This window comes from Homarus americanus, unplaced genomic scaffold (assembly GCF_018991925.1).
Source record: "Homarus americanus isolate GMGI-L3 unplaced genomic scaffold, GMGI_Hamer_2.0 scaffold11022, whole genome shotgun sequence".
In the NCBI taxonomy this organism is placed as follows: Eukaryota; Metazoa; Arthropoda; class Malacostraca; order Decapoda; family Nephropidae; genus Homarus; species Homarus americanus.
Genome location: NW_024737068.1, coordinates 886,987 through 912,403, shown reverse-complemented (window position 1 = coordinate 912,403; position 25,417 = coordinate 886,987). Strand labels below are relative to the sequence as shown.

At 35.4% G+C, this 25,417-nt stretch overlaps 1 protein-coding gene across 3 annotated transcripts; it reads right to left on the bottom strand.

Moving 5' to 3' along the window:
* Window positions 1–23,385, bottom strand: LOC121872881 (siderophore biosynthesis regulatory protein URBS1-like). 3 transcript variants are annotated; one of them, XM_042375959.1, is made up of 12 exons: window positions 23,183–23,382; window positions 17,661–17,762; window positions 17,079–17,276; window positions 16,766–16,865; window positions 15,799–16,340; window positions 15,071–15,322; window positions 12,303–12,401; window positions 9,878–9,928; window positions 9,657–9,750; window positions 7,678–7,839; window positions 6,348–6,508; window positions 1–5,744 (listed from the first exon to the last, which is right to left on the bottom strand). In XM_042375959.1, the coding sequence occupies exons 1-12, from the start codon at window positions 23,297–23,299 to the stop codon at window positions 5,475–5,477; spliced, it is 2,148 nt and encodes a 715-aa protein (XP_042231893.1). In that variant the 5' UTR covers window positions 23,300–23,382; the 3' UTR covers window positions 1–5,474. The 3 variants fall into 3 exon arrangements, with proteins under 3 accessions (XP_042231893.1, XP_042231895.1, XP_042231894.1); XM_042375961.1 differs by lacking the exon at window positions 23,183–23,382 and adding an exon at window positions 21,201–21,326; XM_042375960.1 differs by lacking the exon at window positions 12,303–12,401 and having other exon boundaries at window positions 23,183–23,385.
* Between the last annotated feature and the right edge of the window lie 2,032 nt (window positions 23,386–25,417).

The following is a 25,417-nucleotide window of genomic DNA, read 5'->3' as shown; positions in this document are numbered from 1 at the left end:
AGAGAGAGAGAGAGAGAGAGAGAGAGAGAGAGAGAGAGAGAGAGAGAGAGAGAGCATAAAAATTAAATTAGAGGACAAGTACAGTAATTTTTTCCCCACCAACTCATACACTACAACCAACTAAGAACAGAATATTAGACTTCACTACTCATTTACCCAACCCCCTGTCTAGGTATTCAGGAGATAACTCTTGAATATCAACTGTATCATTTATATCTACTACAGGGAAGTATCTGTCAACCCAAAATCTTCCTTATGAAAGATTTGAACATTCTTAATACGAATTTTAAGAGTATGGAGTAATTTTTTTTTTAATTTTCCATAACTATTACATGAGAACAAAAAAGAGAAATTGGATATTAAGCAACTGGTTAAGTGGGTGTGTGTGTGTGATGAGTCTATTTGTCTTCACGTGAGTTTAAGGAGTAAGTTATATGGTGATTATAACAGAACGATGAAAAGGTGAGAGTGATAGAGAATAATGAAGTAAGTTAATGTACAGGTATTTGTAGTCACTAATAACATAACCATACTGAACACAAGTGCTAGGGTTTACACTACATGCTTCCCTTGGACACAAGTTCGTGATAACTTCCACTTTACGTAATTATGTATTTTTACAGAATATTCTTGGTCCCAAACTTTTCGGTTGACAGATACTTTAATGTACAGGGAGCGCACTCTGGTGAGAGAGAGTTTGGGCAGAACATGGGAATAAACACGAGCCAAACTTTTGTTCTAAGTTATGCTAGAATTACCCTCAGTATGTATGATAAAAATTCTCGAGTAGTTCGTAAAATCATATATGTTAAATAAAGCATAAGAATACATACTCTTATCCAGCAGCTACTGTATATTACCTACTACAGGTTTCTCTGTACTGAAATTTATTGATACATTTTTTCAGTGGTAAGTGTTGTCCACTTTGCTCACTGCTTCTTTACTAAGGAGACACACACACAATAGAGGTAGGTTACTACTTAAATGGCCAATTCCTGGGCCCCGTATGTAAGAAAAATATAATTCCCTTGAACATCTGCCGCTTAACTAATTGGCAACTCTTATCCCGACAACGATAACTCATGCAAAATGATATACAACTCACCCACATAACAACAATTTTAATAATTAACAGGAGTATAAACAGGCCATCAAACTAAGTCAGAAAAGCCTAATATAAAATAATATATACATACAATCACTTAGGAGAAAATAAGAAAAACACACTGGTCAAGGCCGACGAGTGTGCCAGACACAGTAACAATCTTTACAGCTGCTGTTATGTCTCACTCACAAGTTGTTGACTTTTGTGGTTACATTATCTAGTCGAATCCTTATTAACATTTCAGTACATTGTATATACAGTACAGCAAATAAATGTAAAAGTTCCCTTAACCGTCAGATGTAATTACTGAACTACACAGTCCCTTTGGTGGTTAATTTACCCATACATTACAAAATGTAAAGTTCATAAAATACCCAGAAACCAAGAGACAACTATCACAGGTTCATACTGTACTTCATTTCGCTGTCATATACTGTGTTTGTTGTTAACATTTATTAATAACTCAACAACCACAAGTCCAAGTGTTTGACTTGAGTGCTACTGAGCTTGCATCCAAAAATAGTACTGCAGTTAGGAGTCTGCATTAACCTGAATATTAACATCTCTAAGGCCTTGGATGAAGTTTATCAATGCTTGTGAAATGTGTCACAAAATATAATCTTCTAATATCAAATCTTTGATGATGACATAAGTCATAAGACTAAAAATTATATAGAAAATACTTCTTATATCAAATGATGAAAGCCAGAAATAATTTAAGCTGCAAAAACTGCCTATTAATGTCAATTGTATACATAACATTCTCCACTATGCATAAGATTATGTACAAAACTTATAATCTAAAGAAGTATTGTATAAAACCGTATGGTCTTCATATCTTACATATTATGCCAAGGTTTGGGATCATGCCACAAGAAACAGAGGTCTTTTCTGATACTGCTACAATCCACCTTGTGCAGGCTGGCTCATCAGATCTGATTTGTTCAAGTTCCGAGACATCGTAAATCCAACATATGGAACACTTTTTCTCCTTCTCAATAATTTCTTTAACATTTCCTTATCAGTCACATCAATTATCTTGTACTTACATTCATCTACAAATACCTCCATCTGTTCCTCTTGTGTCTTGTTCTATCCTGTCAACCTCAATTAATTCCTTGTCTCAGTTAATTTCTTAATCTTAACTATAATGACTGTCATCTTGAATGGTTAAACTGGAAAAGCTACACAGATGTATTACAAATGCTGTTATAAATCAATCAGTGGCAGTGCATGTATAGTCAACACAAACACTACAGTCACTGAACATGTCATATTTTTATCTTGAAGGTACAATAAAATATAAAAAAACACATGCCAATATGATTTCTAAAATGGTTTTGCTATTGTATGAGTGAAATTGTACTTGCAGAAAAAGAATGAATATTTGTTTGTAAAAAAAAAAAAAAAACAGGTGGCTACATAATGAAAAATGGCATATTATTGAAATACATTTTTGTATAAATAAAGCAAAACTGAAATTGAACTTAATCTGTACAGTACTTTCTAAAATATGTACATACCAATTTTAAATGAAAGATGCCCCTCACTGAAATATTGTACAGTACAGAATATGTAAAATGCAAAGTGTATCAAAATGGAAGGTAAGCAGGTGGGAAAATGTTAAAAGTTGGGATAAATCTTGAGGAGTAATTCTGGAACATGTAGAGTTACCAGAATGGGGAAAGAAGTAATACCCCCATTACCTGTATTGTTATTGTTGTACAAAATAATGAAAGTAAGAAAAGAGTACTGAGGAACATGTGAGAATAACTAAGAAGAGCCTATACTGTATAAGAGATATTAGCGGTAGAAACAAATAAGAGCCGAGACAAGGTAGAAGAATAAAGTACGGAGAATCTATGAGACATAACTAAAAAAGAGGGATGGAGATGTGTAGGAGTTTTGCCAAGAATCATCCTGCTATGAAGTGAGACCTACTATGAAGTGGGACCTGCCAAGAAGTGGGTCACAGCCTATATGATACAATACACAGTAGGCATACAAGGATATGCAGCACATGACTGGTATCTGTGATTAATAATATTTTGAGTGAATACAATCCACACCACGATGCATTTAGCACAAACGACACTTCAGAAAAAAGTTGGTATGAAACTAAGCATAAATTTTGTATTATTTTGCAAATTTGAGATTCAGTTTAGTTAAGACATATTGTATTAGAATATGTTGATTAAGCTGCATGAGCAAAGTTGGCCTATTTGGCACAAAATGCACAAATAAAAGCATAAATGTACATGCATACACAAACACACACATACCCAAAACACTTCAACACATTTCAACTGAACAAGTGAATAACAAAAAAATGAATATTTTCTTTATCTGGGGATGGTTTACGAAGCCACGTAAGTAATTCTGGAAGGTCATGACTACAACAGAAGCACTAAAAAATCTTATGGCAATTCATCAAATACGATATTTAAATGAAAAATAGTCTACCATCAATCTCAAATAGACTTGTTTCAACTATGTGGAAGTGTACATCAGATCACTCATTTCATCCAGCCAAACAACACACATTACCACAACCTTCATTAAGCAGAGTCTTCTTCAGGTACTTCAACTTATACATCACATCAATGGTAAAACATGCAAGTGTTCGAGTGTTTTCCTGCAAACACGTCAGCATGCACCTCTGTCTGTGTAAGCACATAACTTTTAAAGAGTGTGAAGAATGAGTAGGCACTGACAAGTTAAAACCCGACATCTAAATTTCTATGAATGGATGTGCAGAAGTAAACTGACATTACCTCCATAACCAAATCACAATCTAGACAAGTGGTATAAACACAAGACTCTACATGTATCTCCCTTTAACTGAGGAGCTTTATGAAAACTTTCCTCACGTACGAAGAGAAACCTTTGTGCATGTTACATTGGATTCCAGACGCTGTACATAACAAGTAAAGATGACATAACTTTATATGACATGTAGATATGCCTTTTTATACCTTAATCAAGCATATTAACTATAAAATTAATAAAAAAAAAAATTCTATTCAGCCATTCTACAAACGATGTTGACAACAAGTGACTGGCAATAAAGAAAGAATCTCACACGCACACACACAAAATAACTTTAAAGCAAACAGTTTAAGTAGACTGAGGATAATATATTGAGCATTACCCAGACACAAGCATACTTCATTCTTAAGAGAATAGAAAGAACAGCAGTACAATATATATTCAAGCAATATGGAAGTAACTGTGGGAAACAATGAATGTTTACAGCATCAAAACCACTGCATAACAATCTTGTAATTTGTTCTATGTAATATCATTTCTGAGACAAAGAACACAGTGTGGTCTAAAAAAAGAAAAAACCTGAGGTGCCACTGTCAACACCCCTAAGAACAGTCGCAGTACAGTTTATCGCTACATTTTGACGTAGAACATTAAACATGGACCGGAAACCCGAACAAAGTATTTAGTGTTTGAGTTAAATCTATCATAAATCAAACAATCTTCTGTAACATCAATTGTACTGACACACCGAAAGAGAGAAAACAAAAGAAAAAAAGATACTGTACAGATGTTTTTGTGTTCGGAATTATTCCCAGACAATAACACACAGAGGTTAAACTCACGTTCTCTTCACTTGAGCAGAAATGGTTAAGAGTGTGTGTGTGTGTGTTTGTTTGTTTGATGGCAGCATAATAACTGACACTTGCTAAGACTCATAATATACACATTCTACTACAACTAGTCATTGATTAAAATCATTAAATCTTATACAAACAAGTTCATTTATACAAATTCTTCCCATCAAAATTAATTTGTAAATAGTACACACAAAGTATCACATATACAGATTTGGATTACAATTTTCATAACTGATATGTCTCAGTCACTCAAACTGTGACACATTTTTAAAGCATTTGAAATATACCTTATAATGTTAAAATGACGCTTGTGAGATTTGTCCATGAGCTTACATAATACAGATCTTAAAGCAATACCTACTGTGTCTAATCTTACAAATAATGAGCTGATGTCTGTTCTTCACTTGGGAGAAAGATACAGCATCCAATAAAATGCTAACATGCAAAAATCAGCATAAACATTAAATAACTTATACGTAATTTTTTTTACCATTACTCAATGTGATATTGAGCATTCATCATCTTATTAATCATTTAAACGAGCAGTATAACATGACTGACTCCCCTGAGTTTGCCCAACCCTTTAAAGAGGAATTTCCTCTATTAAAGAACCCAGACATAAATTTTGATAGTATAGTAAAGGTTCCCCCACCATCCATTCACTTGGGACCATAATGTGGTTCATAGAAAATTCAATGTCTGCTCTACCAATCCTGAACACAGGCTGAGAGCACTTGTCCCTCTCATTTATCAAGAAATTGGGAAATTAACATCCTGCCTTCATCATTCTCCTGGGATGATGGTGGTTGAGGTGGTGGAGGTGATGGTGGTGGTGGAGGATGAGGAGACTGACTGGGTGGAGTTTGGGTTCCTCCTGGATCTTGAGGACTGTCCTCCCTAGATGGCCCCACAAAGGGAAGTTCAGGAGCTGTAAACTCTTGCTCACGTACTGGTACAGGAATCTTCAGCAGAGGCGGGGGTGGACGAGATTCATTAACAGAATCGGATGGGCTCTGTCAATCAAATTTAAATGTCAGATGTAAATCCATTATGTGTAAAATGATTGACTCTAATACAGATTACTGCATGTGACTTGGATAATTGCTGCTTAGGTATTTGTGTGATAAACTACAAAGAGAACTGAGAGGTGAGAGATGAACAACTGTCTATACATTTTTTAACAAAAGAAAAACAACAAAGCATTGAAGTATGAAATCCTACTTCATGACTAAGGGGAAGTTGGAGAAGACCTGTGACAACACTCCACCTGAACTTCCCTTCAGAGCCTTGCTTAGTGTTCCCTGTTTTCTAAGACAGGGAAATTGTATCCTGAAGAACTACATCCCATATTGAACTACCAATTGATCATGATATAATAAGTATGACAACTTCAACTACTGCACTAATTGTTTTCCATACATCCATAATGGTTATCCCACCTCTTCAAATAACTTTCACTTTGTCAAAATTTTAAGAAGACCACATTCCTTGGTGGCCATCATTTACAGTTCTATACCATACTTGGACCAACCTGTTCTTAACATGAGGATACAATCATTAAATTTAAATAGATGAAATGATCTATACACAGTACTTATGGGTAAAATGCAACTGACCTTGTTTGTGAAGTGAGGTGCTGCTCTCTGGGCTGCTAGAGCTTCAGACTGCTGTGCCTTGGCCTTAGCCAGGAGTGAGTTGAGCGTTAGAGCTGCATTGAGAACTGCTAAGCCATCCTGTGGGTCTGTCTCTGGTATGTGCTCTTTATCCTGGGATGAATCTATAAAAAGAATGTTTGCATTTATAGGTTTTCATACTTTCACAAAACTATCATGAAATACCTATCACCAAGTATATCATTAACACAGTGGAATCTCTCCAGCAGTACCCAGACCAAGGTATTGTATAGCAGAATCTGAGAAATAAGAGGACTTCGGAGAGGGGCAACTCAGATATAGGTTGTAGCAACATAATGGCACCCAGTGAACTACCTGGTTTAAAGATAGTTAATTGTTGGATACTCTTGAAGGATTTCAATGTGCCATATACCTGAGCATAAAGTATCACACAATAATTACCTTGAATGGCATTATTACCAGTGCAAACTTCCAAAATAGGAATTTATCTTAGATTTCATTCCAGATTATACCATCTAAGGATCCAGATTATATCCTCTTAGCAGCTTTAATCCACTTTGGTAAAACAGTGCTGTAATATGCTGGGTAGTGTGCTGCTCACCCCACACACCAGCCTGCCAGAAACTACTGACTGGGTTGTCAAGCAAATGTAAATGCCCTTGAAACACAATATGCATACTGTACCAATAAAATAATTATACTGTACAGTATATACTGTACAAGACTGTGGGGAGCAGAATACCATGAAATAAGTGTAAAAAACATGTAACAGGAAGTACATTGATACCAAAATAAATTCCCCATGGAACTCATGTGTGCTACTAAAGTGTTTAAGACACTCAGCTTTCTAGTCTGACTGACACCTAACACCCCAAAACAAATGTTTAGTAAAAATTACAACTTTCTTTCAAATTGTAAGGCAAGCTGTAAAAATTACTGACTTGTGGGGTAATTTTGATGCACTTGGATAATTCAATATAATTAGCAAAGGTTCAGTGTACTGTTATATTTCACATAACCTTATGTATGTAATGTTGTAAAGGTGATTCTTTTAAGTGAACATCATTGCATTACAACAATGTTTATACCATAAGGTGCTAATTTCTCACTTAAAGATTAAAGACAAATAATCCTGCTTAAATCCTAACCCAGTATACATGAGTTTGATCCAATGAATATGGGGGGAGTGGTGAGGAACAATCTACTAATGCAACATGCTAATAACTTGTCACATTAAGGCTCCTACACTAAACCACCTCACTGGGGCCTGCCACCAAACACAACTGTGGGAGGAGACACACAGTAGACTTACCACTAACTATCTGTTCCAGCTGCTCAGGGATAGCAGTCTCAGCTTCCTTCTTTTTCTTGGGATTCCTCCTACGTGTCATGGGTGCTGTACGGAAAAGGTGGCTGGGTCGGTTGATTCCATGTAGCTTGAAGTACAGCCCACAAGCATTGCACACAATTTCACCTGCCAAAATGTATTACCATTTTACTCTTCAAACAGAAAAATACAAAACATGGGGTGGGAGGGAGGGAGGGGGGGGGGATTACATATACAGTAAAAGTCCAAAAATCCGGATGCCAGAAATCCGGACCACCCGAGAATCCGGACGTTTCAAAAACGATTTTTTTTTTAGCGGGCATTTGTGTGCATGTGCGCATGCGTGAGCGCCACAGCTGCACAGCGACAACAAGCGATCACGTGGTCGCCACTTTAAAATGGGCAATCAAAGAAATCGTTAATTTATGATATTCCTCGTTTATAGTTCCACCCACGTTTTTGAGGGTAATGGAACAACAAAACCACTAAAAACACTCTACATCCTATAAACTGAGGCTCGCCGTGCATGAAACACAAGTGCTGAAGGCAAATTGTTTACCATTTATTATTACGACACTTTACACTGAAACGCGGGTAGTTTCAACAAAAATATTGTATATTTCCATTTAAGTATTTATTCAAGTCAATTAGGAGGGAATATTATTGAAATACAACAGTTTTTAAACTAAACCATTCGAAAAGCGATTACGGTAACATCTTTTGAACGAAAGAAAGCGAAAGTCATTGTTTTCGTCATGATTTCATCCCACTTTCCACTGTAATACGTATGTAATTTCAGGAAAAATATTACATTTCCGTAAATGTATTATATCAAGCACAGTATGAATAGAATATCATTGTAATATATCAGAATTTTAACTGAAAACTATTAAAAAAACGAGTAACATCTCAAGAACATCGGAAGCTTAGGTAAAGTCTTTTGTTTTCGTCATGTATTTTATCCTATTTTACATTGAAATACGTCACGTTTCCACAAAACTACTATTTATCTCCGAGAATATATTCATTCAGGCGCAGTTTAGGTAAAATAGACGAGTGATGTAATAGTTTTTTAACTGAAAACGATTCGAAAAACACGTACCCTCTAGCCCTGTTCAAAGAGAGGACTGGGAGAAGCTGTTTGGTGCTGCAGACGATGACAAGGAAAATGATTTTGATGGATTTTAATGAAAATATTCAGAAATATGGTATCGTAGTATTTATTCAAGTCAATTAGGATAGAATATTATTGTAATACAACAGTTTTTGAACTGAAAACCATTCGAAAAGCGATTACGGTAACATCTTTTGAACGAAAGAAAGCGAAAGTCATTGTTTTCATCACGATTTTATCCCACTTTCCACTGTAATACGTACGTTCAGCAAAAATATTACATTTCCGTGAATGCATTATATCAAGCACAGTATGAATAGAATACCATTGTAATATAACAATATTTTGAGTCCTACTCTTTCCATTTACAGAGTACTGTACAAGCCCATAATAATGGCTCCTAAAGTAGATAAACTTCGTTGTGTGAAGAGAAAGAAGAACACATTGAAATTGAGTGACAAACTTGAAATAATTAAGAAACCAGAACGTGGTGTGAGCAATACTGTTCTAATGGAAACATACGATATTGGAAAGTCTACAATTTATGATATATAAAAGGCAAAGAATAAAATTTAGAATTCACAGCTTTTTCATTAAAACTGCTCGTTTTGATAAATGAAGCAAGCTATATTTGCAAATGAATAAACTATCAAAATGTACCTGTTCATTTCTTCTTTATTCTTCATTAAATTTGAATTTTAAAAGTACTGCCTGAGAATCCGGAAAATCCGAAAATCCGGACCAACCCAATCCCCAAGCAGTCCGGATTTTTGGACTTCTACTGTAATAACAATACAGAAATCTTTATAACTTCTACAATAACTCTTTTTCTCACATAACAATTTCCTACCTTTATCATTACGTCGCCAAAGTTTAGTGTTGTTGGTGCCACAGTTGGAGCACATGGCGTATGGCATCAGCTTAGGAGACATTGTAGCCTGGCTCTGTAATAAATCATTGGGTCATTTGTATTCACCTTAATGGTATATCTATGATGTTTAAAGTTTATTATGAATGAAACCAATGTATAAACAGTGTAGAGTGAGATGTACTGTTACTGATGATTCTTACCGGAGAAGATCCCTTTTTGTTCATACCAACCAGATGATTAAGACCCAAGTCCTGAAAGTAGAAAAATTTACCATGAGGACCCGTACAAAACCAATTTCTCTATATTAAACTTACACTTCATGAGCCTCTTTTCTCTGCTAAGTCATCATCATCACCTTTATGGTCATTTTTCCATACCTTTGTGGGTTACCTGATGGTAGTTCTCCAAGCTACATGGTCTCTTGCAGCCTCTCTGTCTGGTTATCTCACAACCTCTCCCTTTTGAAATTGTGGTAACAAACAAGGGCATGGCCAAGGGTAAATCATTGCACGGAACAAGTTCGGCAGAGTTAGACGCAGCAGCGTATGAGTGGCTTTAGCAATGATGATGTGAAAGGCTGCCTATTTCCATGTAATCGAGTCGTAGCGTTGACATGCATATACAGTACCATTATCACGTTTTTTTTTACATTTTACTTACGTAACCATGTATAGTGCGAGTATATTTGTGTATTGCTGCAATTTCACTCAAATTTTAAAAGATTTCAGTGCCTAACGACGGACAAAAAATGTCAACATGCATGTAGCTATAACCCATAATGCCTTAAAAAAAAAATACTCTTTATCACAATTTTTTTTATGTTTCACTTCTACATCCTTGTATATATAGTATTTGTATATTATATATCAACTGTATACAAATACCATTTAAAAGCTATTTTTCAATGCAAAACCACAATCTGGCCTCAATAGCGTTCAAAAGTACAAACCTTTTAGAAGTCTGCACGAGGAGTTTGGATATTTAGGCTTTGACTGTATCTACTCATTGTTCTCACCTCAAACACCACGAAAAACACTAATTCCTCTCTTAAGTTCAATATGGTTTCTGTTCTCAGAGGATTCACTTACTCATCTAATTCATAACCTTACCCCAAGAAGAGGAAGCAGAAGAAAAAGAAGAGGAAGGAGGAGGAAAAGAAGAGGGTGTCAAGAGGGGTCAAGGCTCAAGATGTCTCAAGTCTAACACGAGTATTCCATGCACTCCTGACATCATAAATAAGAAGACCACTTTTGATCTTAAAATACAGTAACTGGGTCAGAAATTAAGATCAATACATTACTATAAACAGAATTTTGGTGTTTGAACGTTTATCCTCAGTTATCATTAATATAATTTTTGTTTCACTTCTTATTCATATTTAATAATCTCTTTCTCCTTTGATACTCTTCTATACTTATTCATCATCTGTAACTTTCCACCCCAGCATCACCCACCATAGTGTAATTTGTATACAATATCTGACTTGCCTCCCATCAAACAAAATTCAGCTCCCCCTCTATTCCTCTTGTTTCTATGCTTCTTTCAGTTCCATCCATGATAGCATTACACACACAATACTGAACAATCATGAAAATATCACAAATACTGAACAGTCATGGTAACATCACACAATCTTCTCATTCCACTTTCACTGTATAAACCAGTTCCTCTCTGCCACTCTCTCTCTGTAAAAGCTTTAAGACAGTATAAAAACAACTCTCCATTTAACTCATTCATGCATTACATTTCTACCAAATCCATATACTTTTAAATAATCCATAAATACAATACATAAATCAATATATTTTTTAACTTAATGTCTTTCAATTATATTCCTTATTACAAATACTTTTAATCTCTTTATTCTATTCTTTTTTTCTAATTCCACAATGTTTTTTCTCCATTCCCATACATTTCCCATAACCTTTAATACAGAAGTTAGGTAAATAGGGTATAAAAAACACTCCAAACTGATAGGTCATGCTATAATTCAAAACAAAAATATGGGTCAGATTTCATGCATAATGATTTCAAGACACGCCGTACATAGGTATTGGTAAGTGTGTCTGGTCCAACATTCTTTAGTTATTCCTCACTGGATTAATTACACTGATGAGAGTGAAAGGAAGGCAATCACCAAATAGTAAACCATAGATATCCCTAAAAAAAATTATAGCTCATGCATTACTACAGAACCTAAAGGTGCTACAAGCATTACAGATACAGTACTAAAAAATTTTAAAGACCACAACCCAATACTGTATCCCCTAAAATTTTAGTTTACTGGCAGAATATAATTATATTCATTTATATTTCAAAATTACTGTATTATATTAGTCACAAAAGCATGTATCACTAATAAGTTTTTAGTGCCACACATCTATCTACATATGTGCATGTCTTCTAGGCTAGTTAATATGCATGGAAACATATACTGTATGCGTGCAAAATGTACATACAAACTTATGAAAGTACAGGTTTATGAGTTACCAGAAACACAAGGCTTTTCTTTACAGTGCTTCATGCTACTAAGAGTTTTAATACTGTATATAACATAATTGTATGCTCAAGGATCACCAGCAAAAGCCTTATGCTAAGCCAAGCCTACAGTGGTGTGAGGCCTACCATAGCCTGCTGACTGGCACTGGGCAACACTTCATGATTCCCTGGCTCTGGAGACTGTCTCAGTTGGCCTGTGTTCTCCCATGCTTGTCCTCCACTCTGCTGCAAGTATATATCAATTCTTTAATGCAGAATAATTGTCTATCTCAGTTTTATATCTTTAATGAAAAATACTGTACAGTACTTGTCTGTGACAAGAAAAATCCCCTACACCTCCTCAGGGCACAGACAGCCCCCTGAATAAAGCAGATTTTGCTTGGGGAAGATTTAACACTTTAACCCTTAAACTGATTTCCGTGTCAATTGATGACGCACGCTTGACCGCTATTTATGTCAATTGATGTTTTACGTTTTCGCGCCATGAAATAAACTGTGCGTCGCTTGATGTGTTACAAACAGCTGGGTAGCCCTTCGTGGGTACCTCCTTCCCCTCTCAGTCAGGGCTTTGATTTACATCATGGAAGACATTGTACCTGCCTGTCATCCTCTCACAGTGGAGGTACCAAGCACAGGAGCCCCACATATCTTGCACCATCAAAATAGCAGAACATTTCATAATGTGATGATGCACTATGTACTGGAGATTGTTTTACGGAGCTTCATATCCTAAAAGAATACTAAAAAGTGGTGGTCAAAGTGAAAAGAATGACCTGTGTATAAAAGTGTATAAAGTCAGCGAAGAAAAATGAATCAATAAACGAATATTTTCCTATAAGTATAATCTGTCCGTGTCCATAAGAGTTTTCATGTAAACAAACACTTAAAAGACCTAAATATAGTCCTGAGTTTTAGTAATATTGTATTATATTTGTGTTATGGAACATCATTACAGCACTGTAAACTTGTTGGAGGAAATTCGTGGAAGCAACATGACGAGCCTGCCAGTCCTACTAAAGATGAAAGCACTTATCTTATTTTGTGTTTTCCTTGTGTTACACTGTACTGCACATTGACATTTATATAAAGTAAACCTTAAACTTTAAAGAGCTGATTTATTTTTTGCACACAGCTGAGGTAGCCACCAATTTGTATAGCACAGTTTAAGGGTAAAGGCTGATTCCTACGCTTACTGCCTTAGACCCACCGGGACGATCGCCACAACTGCTGGGTAATAATTTTTTTCACCACATTTCAATGATTACCTGTGGCTATATTGATCCCTAGCCAGCCTATCATACGTGCTAATTTGCCTGAGGTGCACATTTCAATATTAAACAAGTACAGTACCGTGAGTGAGTAGTTATCAATCGATCATCAGAGTTATGTCGAAGTTTATCAAAGTTACCTCTACAACATTCCTTATGAGGGTAAAAGGACAGAAATCACCCAATAGAGAACCATAAATATCATACAATATTCTCTCATCTCATCTTTATAATTTTCTACAATAAATTAATGTGTACTTGCTAAAAAAAAAAAATATCAACTCCATATAACAAAGATAAAACCAAATAACTCTTACAAAACAATACTATTTAGATTTTCTTTTCAACCCTCTCTTCCTGGCGGTCACCCAGAAATTTTCCAGCAATCGACCACTAAAGGTTTAAGGCTGAATGTCATAATTCACCTGAAGAATAATACCTACTTGGTGAATTTAGTTACTGTACTGTCAAAGGGAAGTTATTGTGTACCCCTTTCTAATCTGCAACAAAAAGCAATTGTATACAACATTTCCTTCTCATAGATCATAATAAAAACAATAATAGACACATCCAGAATTATGTAGCTGCTTGATTCTATTATTATGAACAAATGACTAGGTTGAGTAAGCTAGGTTAACACTTTGCCACCATATGGGAATTACTGTATATACGTACTTGTACTTCTGACCTAAACCCACAGGTGCACTTATTTTCTTCAGTATAACTCTCAAGGTTTACATCTTCTATAAGTACTTTAAAAAATAAATAAATAATAAGGTACTGCTATTGTCACAAAACGAAAAAACTAAAGTACAGTACACAATTAATATCATAACAAAATTCAATGCACAAATGAACCAAAGCAGTCAGTCTTTTTTAACCCACTCGCGAATCATGACGCAAATCATGTCAAATCATAGGGTAGCTGTATGTTTATCGGTGTAGAAAATTGTATCAAATTTCCATGAATTATAAGTGACTGCATGACCTTACGAGAGAAGCTTCCAGTCACTTGTGCTGGTAGGATGGATGAACTGTCCCTTTATCTACTCTTTCATCCTCCCCACAATTAGTCATATCAAAAATCCAAAGCCACTGTTGGAAAGCTCATACAATTCTGCTTCTATAACTATGTAATACCTTGATAGGTTTGTGAGAAAATATCCAAGATATAATGCTGGGAACACAAATACTGTAATTTATTTTCCTTTATTTGGAAGAAAAAATATAGTCTTATTCTCCTCTTACTTTTTTCTGCTTATGTTAAAGCCAAAACATAATGAAGCCAGTGATGTATAAATAATATATAAAAAAAATAGTAATAATAATAAAAATAAATAAATAAAAAATAAAATCTTGTGGGATAAATTAGCCTCAGAACGAAGATGACCAGACTACACATGAGTGGTCCCATGTGAATTTTGTCATGGTCACAGAAACTTAAAAACCTACTGCATGCACAAGAGGGTTAAAATCTTGAAATACTGATTAATGAACGAGCAAGGCACTGCACATAACTAAATCAAGTCCTAGGGTGAAAATATCATCAACAAATAAATAATTACAGGGTCATGTACTGTACTGTCACCCTCCCCTGATTTACTTCTGATTGTTTATGACACGTACCACAGCATATGATCCCACACGAAACAGTCCAAGTGGTAACACAGGTGTGGTGTGAGTAAGACCACTGCCTGACACCACTGGGTGCAGTCCTGGAGGAGGGTAAAGTGAAGGTATCCTCCGGTACATGGGACGATCTCCTGACTCTTGGTTCTGCTCCGAGTCCTCCCAGCTGTTCTCATCCTCTGCCAGTGGATCATCAGGTCCCAAGGGTATTGGTAAAGGCTCTTCTTTCACTTCTTCTTTAATCTCCGTCTGAAGGTGAGTAAACGTGGATTTAAGGGGGATAAAACAGAGGACAAATGACTAACTTTCTGTATAAATGGAAATATGAAAACTAAATTTCAGTCTTGTATCATGAGCAACTAGATATAAAAGTCTTCACAATGTTTATGAAAAGGAGTCTTTATTAAGAAAAACTCATTTGTGCATAATTCTGTGAGCATAACTGACCCATAAAGTCTACATCAAGAATCATGCACTGTTCAACCTTTCCATAAGCTGATGTTCAGGCCAATAATTCATGTGCAAGTTCTATAAAATCTCCATTGTAAATGCCAATGTACAGCCCACTAGATACAAGTTAAACTGATACTAAGTTGTGTGTGCTAAGAATACTGAAGACACTGACAACCTTGCTGTTTGTTATCAAGGAGGAATATTTTAACAAACAAACACTTTGAGTATTTTGGTACTACAACTAACATCTTGAGAAAATCTTTAATTCATACCTGGAGAAACTGGCTTGGGTGAGTGTCCATGGATGAAGATTTATGCAAAGATCTGTTTTTCTTGGAGTGGGACAAGTTCTGCTTTTGGGGCTGATGTGATTGTTGTTGACTAACATTAGAGCCATCTGGGGTCGTTTGGGTTTCATTTGATCCCTGACGCATAGATGACACAATCTGGAGCCAACCAGACTTTTGATTGGCCTTCTCTACATCTGTCACAGGAACAGCTACCTTTAAAGGAACAGTCAGAGGTAGGGACTGACTAACTGAAGTGGAAGTGTGTTGAAGAGGTTGGGTGTATGAGGCAGAACTAATGGGGATGGTAGGTGGGGCTGTGGAAGCTTGCAGGCTGCTGAAATTTGGAGATTCACTGTTGGTGTGCCATGGTGATGATGTTAGAGGGGTAGATGGAACAATGAGTGAGTCTGATGTTGTCGTGGTCGTTGATGATGTTACAGGAGAAGATGTTTTCTTCTTTCTCCTCTTCTTGGGTGGTGGTGGACTGTCAGGTGAAGGTGAATGCTCCTGATTGCGCTTTGCATCTGATAAATCAAAATATGTATAAAAATAAAGTTTCCTTTTAATAGAGCCTAATTATATAAAGGAAGTCTTACATGACACCACCTGTACATCATTATGGCTTGTGTAAACTTGGTCTCACTTGAAAATATTTTTTTACCCTCCTTAAACTGAACCCCATGATCTACAGTACAGTAGTCAATCTTATTCCTCATTTCACTTTTTGAATTTATACATAATTTATCTTTCTTCATAAGTTTGTTTTTAATCTGTTTATAAAGTTTTAGGTACATACAAAAAGAGTCTCAAAAGTTTACCGCATGATATTTTAATGCTCAATAAAATGCAGAGGAAATTCTTTATCAACCACTGTAACAGGGTACAACAATTACTTTCTGATGTCAGTAAATAACGCAGGCAGAAATACAGTCTAATGTAAATAACTTACTTGATGTGCTCACATTGGCCTCAGGAACAGCCAAACCCTTAATCTTGAGGCATTCCGCCGTCTTCAGCAGAGATGCCAGGTTAGCTTGCCGCACATTAACCTATTTAGAAAAATGTACATAAATTATTTAGAAAGAGTTAAGCTTGTGATTGCTTGAGATAAATTTTCACCTATTTTTATTCCTCATTTTGTATGATGGAGAATGAAAAAATCTCCCGTGAAAACCTCACCCTTGTACAGTATTTCAAGCACTCCTCTTGGCCTTCCAGAAACAAACTTTTATATTATTTCTCATCAAGTCTCTTTAACTCACCTGACCACAGTACATGTAGTCGAGCAAACACTCCACATCCTGAGCACGTGCCTCGTTGAGCACTATCACTGCCCGTGTAGTGTCGCTGGGTGTCTGCTGGAATATCTCATCGAAGAAGTCACTACATGTGGCAAGCACAAGCCTATGGACCATGAAGAGACGACCTTCACATGCCAGAGTTGCATCCGAGTAACGTGGCTGTAAAAGAAAAGCGTACTGTACAATAGAGTACAGCCTAACCACAGTGTAAACCCCAAACATTACAATACAGAAATAGTTTTGTATTTTGATGAATAAGAACTACTGGATATTTCTTTTCATATCTGGACATTAAACAGTAAAAAAAAAAAAGTAGAAGACTCAATGACTGAAAACTATCAAAGTTTTCTTAATGTCAACTTTTATCATAACTGAGGGAAAAGAAAAAATAGCTGGAATTTAGTACTGTACTTTACTCAATTTAACACAAATACATATCACTTTCAGAACATTAATACTCTCTCAATATTGTGATATAAATCTGAGTTATATCTGGGGAAAAGTCAGTGTAAATCGTGTAATGATGACGAGAGGATGACCCACCTTACTACGAAGTCTGTGTAAGATATGGCAAAAGGTAGCTTCATGATTGTTCCATCTGAGCTTTAACAAGCCTTCTGACAGAGCCATTATAGAGCTGCACACCTGTGAGAGAAGTCATAATTGAGTGGTTAATTGAACAGAGAAAAATATGAATAATAATTGACAGAAGCAGCAAGGATTCATTCTTCTGCCATCTAACTTGGATGGGAAACTCTGCCAGGATTATGGAGAGCAAACTTGTGACAAATAATGGAACATAGATGTGGGGTCTGCATGATGGGGGGAGCAACAGGGTCAAATATTTCCTAAGAATGTTTGTGAGGTGGAATATAGGAATCATATGCATATAAACAAACAAATATATAAACAAAAATAAACCACTACCCAAGAATTTGTCACTACTTACCGGTACTTATCATATAAATCAAGTATAAAATATATACTGTGTGTGTGTATATATATATATATATATATATATATATATATATATATATATATATATATATATATATATATATATATATATATATATATATATATATATATATATATATATATATATTATTTCACGCTTATCAGCCATTTCTCATGATATAATGCAATATGGCTGGAATCGAGAGTAACTAATATTTTTCTTCACACTCCTTCATTAATTCTCCTTTCAACACATAACCCCAACACCCCATGTCAGGTCTGGCCCCGTCAATTCACAGTCTAGCATAATCCGACCCCACAAAAACCACTTGATGCCGTACTTTACTGCTCATTAATGCTTCCTGGATATCCTTCCCTCTCCTTAGACAGCAGCACTTAGCTTCCACCACTAATGAATAGAGAAGTGTCTCCCCTGGAAGTTTGTATGACTGGATATGTTGTAGGTGATGCATCAATATGGAATCTGATACAGTACAGGAGTCTTGAGTGGCAGCAAAATCTCTTAACCTTCTGCCTTAACTGGTAACTCACACCACTGGTTTTTGGGGAGTAGGATTATGAAGGGAAAACAAAATAATGTGTGTTTTCCAGGATTTGCTAACTTTGGGACTCTTTTGGATAACTGTTATACTTTGTTCAACTGTATTTGGATACACTGTATTAAATAAAATGACACCTAATCTAATCTATTAGGCATCAGCTTTTTAATAAACATCCTAAAACAAATGCTCTAGTTACTGAGTTCTTGCAGGTTATTGAGCTATGTAGTCATCTTAAAATTTGGCTTTTTACTTTTGTGTGAGTGTGAAAATCATGTTCAAAATATTCTTAAACAGAGGAATTAACAAATAAAACCCAATCAAACAATATCAGATTTTTTTTTTAGGTAATTCAGTTAAAGTTTAGTGGATTAAATTTGGTGGTACAATAATGGAGTCACCACAATGTACAGTAATGTGTCACGAAACTCATCCTCATCATCACAAAATCCTATACTGTACACCTGTACTGGCTTTAAATTGACGTGTTTTCAATCTGCTGAGAAGAAACTCATAAACATTAGAAACAACACGAGACTTAATAATGGTTTGTTTTCTTTGGAATTTTCACCACAATATTTATTCAAATGTTTATAATCCAAATCTGGTGGTGGGAGGGGGGGGTAATACACTACAGTACTCTGGGAGAATCGTTCAGGTTATAACAAACAAGTTCAGGCTGAAATTTTTCTACACACAACACGTTCTTTCATACCTCCAGAAAAAAAAATAACGAGGATTAAAAATTTTTGTTACCGTATCCGGTACAATATTTTGGCAACATTTTCGTTCTGAACACTAATTTACGGTCCACTGACTCTTATTTACACTGTTTACATGATGACTGTTTATAAATAGGAATGTTTTCCAGTGACTGTTTCATATAGTGGCACATTTCCAGCCACTGCTACATAAATAAGTTAGGCCGGTTCATCTCATCTCCAATACGTCATACAAAGTAGGTCACTCGGCAGAGTTCCTGTATATGGTATGGTCATATAAACAATGAAAATGGCGCTGGCAGGACATGGCGGGTGTGATGTACATTAGCAGTCAGGACATAAAAGTCGCCAAAACTCAAAACTACACAGTGCTGACTTTTCTCCCATAGCGACATAAATTATTTACTGTAAGATAAACCAATCAGAACTTCCTAACCTAACAGCCTATGATTAAAAAGTTTATTATGTTATCTATTTTAGGTTAAGTTAGGTAGGTTAGGTAAGGGTCAATCTGGTTTTTTTCATATACTGTCAACAGGAGGAGGAAGACGAATATAGTGGTCTGGGTAGCACACACTGTATTCACTCTTAAAAATAATTCCTCCACTCGTATCTTTTTATTCAGAAATTTTCACTAAATTGGCTCATTCTACTGAGTCCGATGTCTAAAGTATTACCCAATACAATTTTTCATGAAGATTCAAGTCCCTAACTTACAAATTTTAAGATAAGATAGTTCAACCCTATGTCATTAAAAATCTTGTAAACATTGCTAGCTAAATAAAATATATTCCTTTGTTACTTCAAAAATTTCCACATAACACATTTGTTTTAATCACACAAATTGCAAACCCAGGGAGGAGACAAACTTAGATTTTCACTCGGGTAATGGCTAGTTGGCCGTGATGAAATGAAAAAAAAATTATCCTTGAACTTTGTATATCACGAAGAATCTCCAGCTCAAGTTATTTCATCTAACGATTAATCACCCTAACACTATTTGGGGGGATTAGGTTAGGTTAGCTTAGATCAGGTTAGGTTAAGTATTGTAATTCCAAAATTCCGTAACTATGTTTGTCTAGTAAAATCACGTACAGTTCTGCCGTGATCTGTCTTCAATCACTCGGTGAAGGCACGGAGGCCACAGCTTACTTGCCATTCCTTTAATAAATCTCAGGTCAAGTGTTTTCTTCATATCCTACTAACACAGGCGTCTACACATGAAAACTAACAACTTATAACAATAAAAACACCCCAAAAAATAGGAAAAAAGGTCATTCTACATAATCACAATCTAATACTACATGCAACATCATCATGCATCTTCATCTTTAAATATTAAATTACAAATTAAAATCTCATTCCTCACAGATAATTGACATTACGAACTAAAATTCAACCAAATCTTTTAAAATATTACTAAACATGAAACTTTGAGTACTGTAATATCCTAACAGAGATTACTAGTTGCATGAATTAAATAACTTACTTAAAATCCTCTTTTTAAATGAGTATTAAATGTTTACTAACACTAAGAGATAAACTGGGTATGAGTAATAACAATAAAATATTTCCCAACTTATCCTGTATATTACGTCTATTTGTGTCATGCATATAACTAATCCTATCACCCTGAATATGCTAATAGTAATATAATTTGGTGAAAATCCCTAATTAATATTAACTACGTACTGAATGTATTAGTACTAGAGTTTATTTCTTTTAATATACGCAGCAATTGCAGGTGAGAATTTGTTTGACTCACCTCTCGGACAAGCTTGCCACCACAACTAGTATTACCATCCTCTACACCAAGACTCCAACCATATTAATATTTTTCTTACCCGTTTCCGTAGAGAGCTTTCTCATATACTGTTTTTTATAGAGGTTACCAATAATATCAAAGGGTAAAATGGCTTAAAATACGTGTCTGATTCTTATCGTGTGAGCCCCTCCGTCCGCCATTACTGAGATTCTGACGCTGATCAACAACACTCTGTCCGAATTATTTCAACGGATCATAAAAAACATAATTCATCATAAGGAACAACTTATTTCTCTTTCATAAATCTAGAAAAAATAACTTATGTGTAATTATATATGTTTATAAGTAAATTATATTATCAGATAATATATGATTTTAAATTAGATTTTGAAAGGAAGTAGAAGTCAGGGTCAGTCTCGTCCAGGCGATAAGACGATGGTTTCTAAGCTTGGTTTCTAAGCTTGGCTCCTGTCCGCCGCCTTTATTAAAACAGCGTGACATAACCACTCACGAGGGCATTCATAAACCACCATGATTATATTAACACGAATTACTATCCACTATAAGATACAAACGAAAGAAAAGTGAAGCTGACGTCTGTATAAAACTAAATAATCTATTATGAGATCAACAACTGGGAGTGATGTCAGAGATACTAATAAAACACTTGGCCAAACATGCATCATAGTATTTATAATGCCAGAGTGATCGCGATACCGGATGCAAGAGTGAAGAAAGATACTGCAATCAGAATAAAACATGAACTTACAACAGCTGTATATATGGTGTCAAGGTGTGAAATAGATTCGTGTGTATTATATTGTGTAAGCCTTGAAGAATAGCCTAAGGGTTGACAACTTCCGTTCTATATTTAACTTGATATTGAAGCTCTTTATGTTTCTCGGATACACACCAAGCAATGTACACTCTTGTTAACTTCTCTTCCGTGACCTATTTGCTATTATTTTTTTTTATGTCCAAGTATAAAATATCTATCCCAGTGCTTCTATACGTATACTTTTGAATACAGTGATTTTATTATGTCACTTCCTTGTGATACGAAGCTTCCTTATTAAACTGCTACCAGATAAAGTATTGCATCACCTGAAGATCAGCCCCTCAGCTTATCCCATGTGATAATGATAATTAGTTGACCTTAAGGTGAATTAACCCAGGGGGCGGGGGGGGGGGGAATCATCAGGTGACTCGAATTTTTGTCTAAAAGCTTCAAAATATAAATTATGCCATAGAATATTAATTAAAAAGAAAACTGACTTGATAATAATTTGTAAAGCGAATAACTTTACTTATGAGTAAATGGTTAGCAATAGTTATTAAGAAATATATTATCGATAAATTAATAATAATAATAATAATAATAATGGTAACAATATCCGGTAAAATCATCACACAGGTTTACAATTGGTTTAACATGTATATAGGCAATGCATGTATACAGTTCAACATGTATCTAGACAACGCAGGTATGGAATTGTAAACTAGAAATGCTCTTAACACCAACACTATGAAAGGAGGGAAAATTGAATAATAATAATGTGGAAATGAGTCAAGCCACTAGTTTCCTGTTTCCGACAAATAAATATATAAATCAAGTATGAAATCACATTAATGGATAGATTGAAAGGTGTTGATAATAATATGGATGTTGACGTTCCCCCTACGACTGTGTTAACACCTCGGTAATGCGGGTCAAGCAGCCAACATATCAATGAGAAGACGAACTTTATCTGTAGAAAAATAAACAACAGAAAAATCCACCATTTATAGTATTTATATAGACCGCTCAGTAAAGTTCATATTGAATTAATGAGTAGGCTATGAGACAAGGCGCCAATGATCGCTGTGGAGATGTTTGTCTGAGGACATAAATTTTGTAATCGTACTATGTGCACTACGTCTGGTCAGGGAGTCTAGAGAAGATAAATTCAAATAAATAGAATTAAGACGTCCTCTTCCCAACTTCCAAGCTGCCGCTCGGGCGAATTAGCAGCCCATGTTTATACCTGAACATATGCCAGTGTTAATTATTTTTTAATTTACCTTTTTATTTACAATTTTCAACTTATTAGCCTTTCGGGTGGTTTGTTCTTTGTTAGGTCCCTTGTTGTCCAGTGTTAGTACAAGAGGCAACTGGAGTACCCGGAGAACTCCTGTCATGTTTGCTAGTCACACTCATAACATTTCTCGCATCCATCCGGGAAGCGAACCCAGGACGTAAAATGAGAGGCATGCGTGTTACCACTACACAACCAGTACCCCCCCTCCAGTACTGCTGCAGTATAGTTCACACTTGGTAGACTGTTACACCATGTTACAGCTCTCACAACTCGTTTGAAACTGACCATCTGGATAAGTGTACGATCTTCCTTTATCAGTTAGTTTATAAGGTCCATTCACATTTTCCTCGGTGATCTGAGACCTTCAGTTTTTATCAACTTAAACACCCAGATCTTTCTCATATTTACATTTAACTAAAGAAATATTTCCATTGTCTTCGGTCATAATTATGATATATCTTTACTGTTGCTGCAAATGTTTCTCAGCCACCAAATTATGATAGGAAATCCCATTGTATTCCATTATCTCACCATTATTCTTCAGCCTTTCGTGAGGTACACTGGTAAATGCCCGGAAAAATTCAAGATATATAATTGTCAATAGCAGAGTGCATCACCTCCGACAGCTGTGTGAAGCAGGAGCGACCGGGCATAAAACCGTGGTGGCATTCCTTCACGAGGCTGTTCCGTTATGCTGTAGTGCAGATGGTCCATCATGGCATCGCGTAATGTTTTCTAACATTTTACACTCTAGACTGGTTAAGCTTACTGACCTGTAATTATTTATACATTAGCGATGACCATTTTTCTATGTCCTCTTCGCCATTTGTCATTTAGTGCAGTGGATGAGAACATTTTTGTACGAGCGGGTCACAGTAGTGTAATTGTGGGATGTGAAGACAATTATTAAACCATCGACAAACAGGCGGCCAGTACCGAATAGATAAGTAATTTGACAGTAACTTCTCTTTACGGTTTACTTCTACTAAAGTGATATTTCAGACAATTATCGTTATTCGTTCATCCTCATATATTTTTTCAATCCTCTTAGTTATCTTGTTACTTTATTCTGGGCGTCGTAACAGTGAGCGTGTGATATTTTCCCAGGCAATCAGAACTCAGTGAGCGAGCGACATGTTTCCAGCCAATCATAACTCAGCATTGTGCACATGGTGGGTTCCCAGCCAGTAAAAGCAAAGCATCTCTCCACCACAAACTGTATATTTAATCTTTCTGTATGCAGCTCCAGTGAGAAAAATATATTAATTTTACGATAAGTACAATAAATAACAAAAAATAAAAATAAATCAGCTTTTATTATGGTTCAAAACATGGCGTAGCGAACAAGTTTTTTTTTATGTAAATTCATCTTGTTCTTTTACACCACTTCACAATTACTCTTATATATTGTAGTCTCAAAAGGCAGTACCACTCGCATTATACACCAAATAAAAAGGTTTATCCTTGTATAAAATCATTATTCCATCTATAACTGAACACACGGGGTTGCTATTTCCCGTTCCTTCGATACACAGGAATTTGTTGTGAATATCCTGATGCTATGATATAATGCCGCGCTTCAACAACTATTTTTTTTTTTTTTAGAATTAGGACTTTCCAGCGCGTATACGCTGTACTGTGTTGGCAATTACAGCCTCAGACATCCTTAGTTGATACTATAATTTATTATTGTACTGCGGCTCAACACAGCTTATAGAGATGATTATGTTAACACCTTTTTAGAAATAGTCTCAAATTAAGGATTTTTTCCCTTAAATACTTGACATGTGGAAACTATAACACAAAGTCAAATTTGTCAGTTTAACCAAGCAATCTCAATTTCATTTGTGAAATGTAGGTTTTCGTAATTGAAGAGGTGACTGGAATATGGTCAGACAACACGTTATTTCATTTCGAGACAAAATATATAATTTACCCCTGAATATATAAATGTTACCATTATATTCTTTTTTCGCTTAAGTTAGGTATAAATGTGCAAATTGTTTTATAACATAACGCAGAAAATCTTTGTACTTCATGTTACAGTACAAGGATAGGAACACTTCATATTACTAGTATAAAAAACACCTGATATTACTAGCAATTACTAATAATGTACCAAGTTATATTAAATAATATATCTATATACTTGGAATAATCGAATAAATAATGCAATAAAGAAATACTCATAATCATACAGCAATAAAGGTACTGAAGT

What these genes read in the sequence shown, in the direction of transcription:
- LOC121872881 (XM_042375959.1), bottom strand. Translation starts at nt 23,299, where the DNA reads ATGACAGGAGTTCTCCGGGTACTCCAGTTGCCTCTTGTACTAACACTG. An exon ending in TGAAAATTGTAAATAAAAAG is followed by an intron (nt 17,763 to 23,182) that starts GTAAATTAAAAA and finishes CTTCTCTCACAG; the next exon opens with GTGTGCAGCTCTATAATGGC. An exon ending in ACAAAAAGGGATCTTCTCCG is followed by an intron (nt 9,751 to 9,877) that starts GTAAGAATCATC and finishes GATTTATTACAG; the next exon opens with AGCCAGGCTACAATGTCTCC.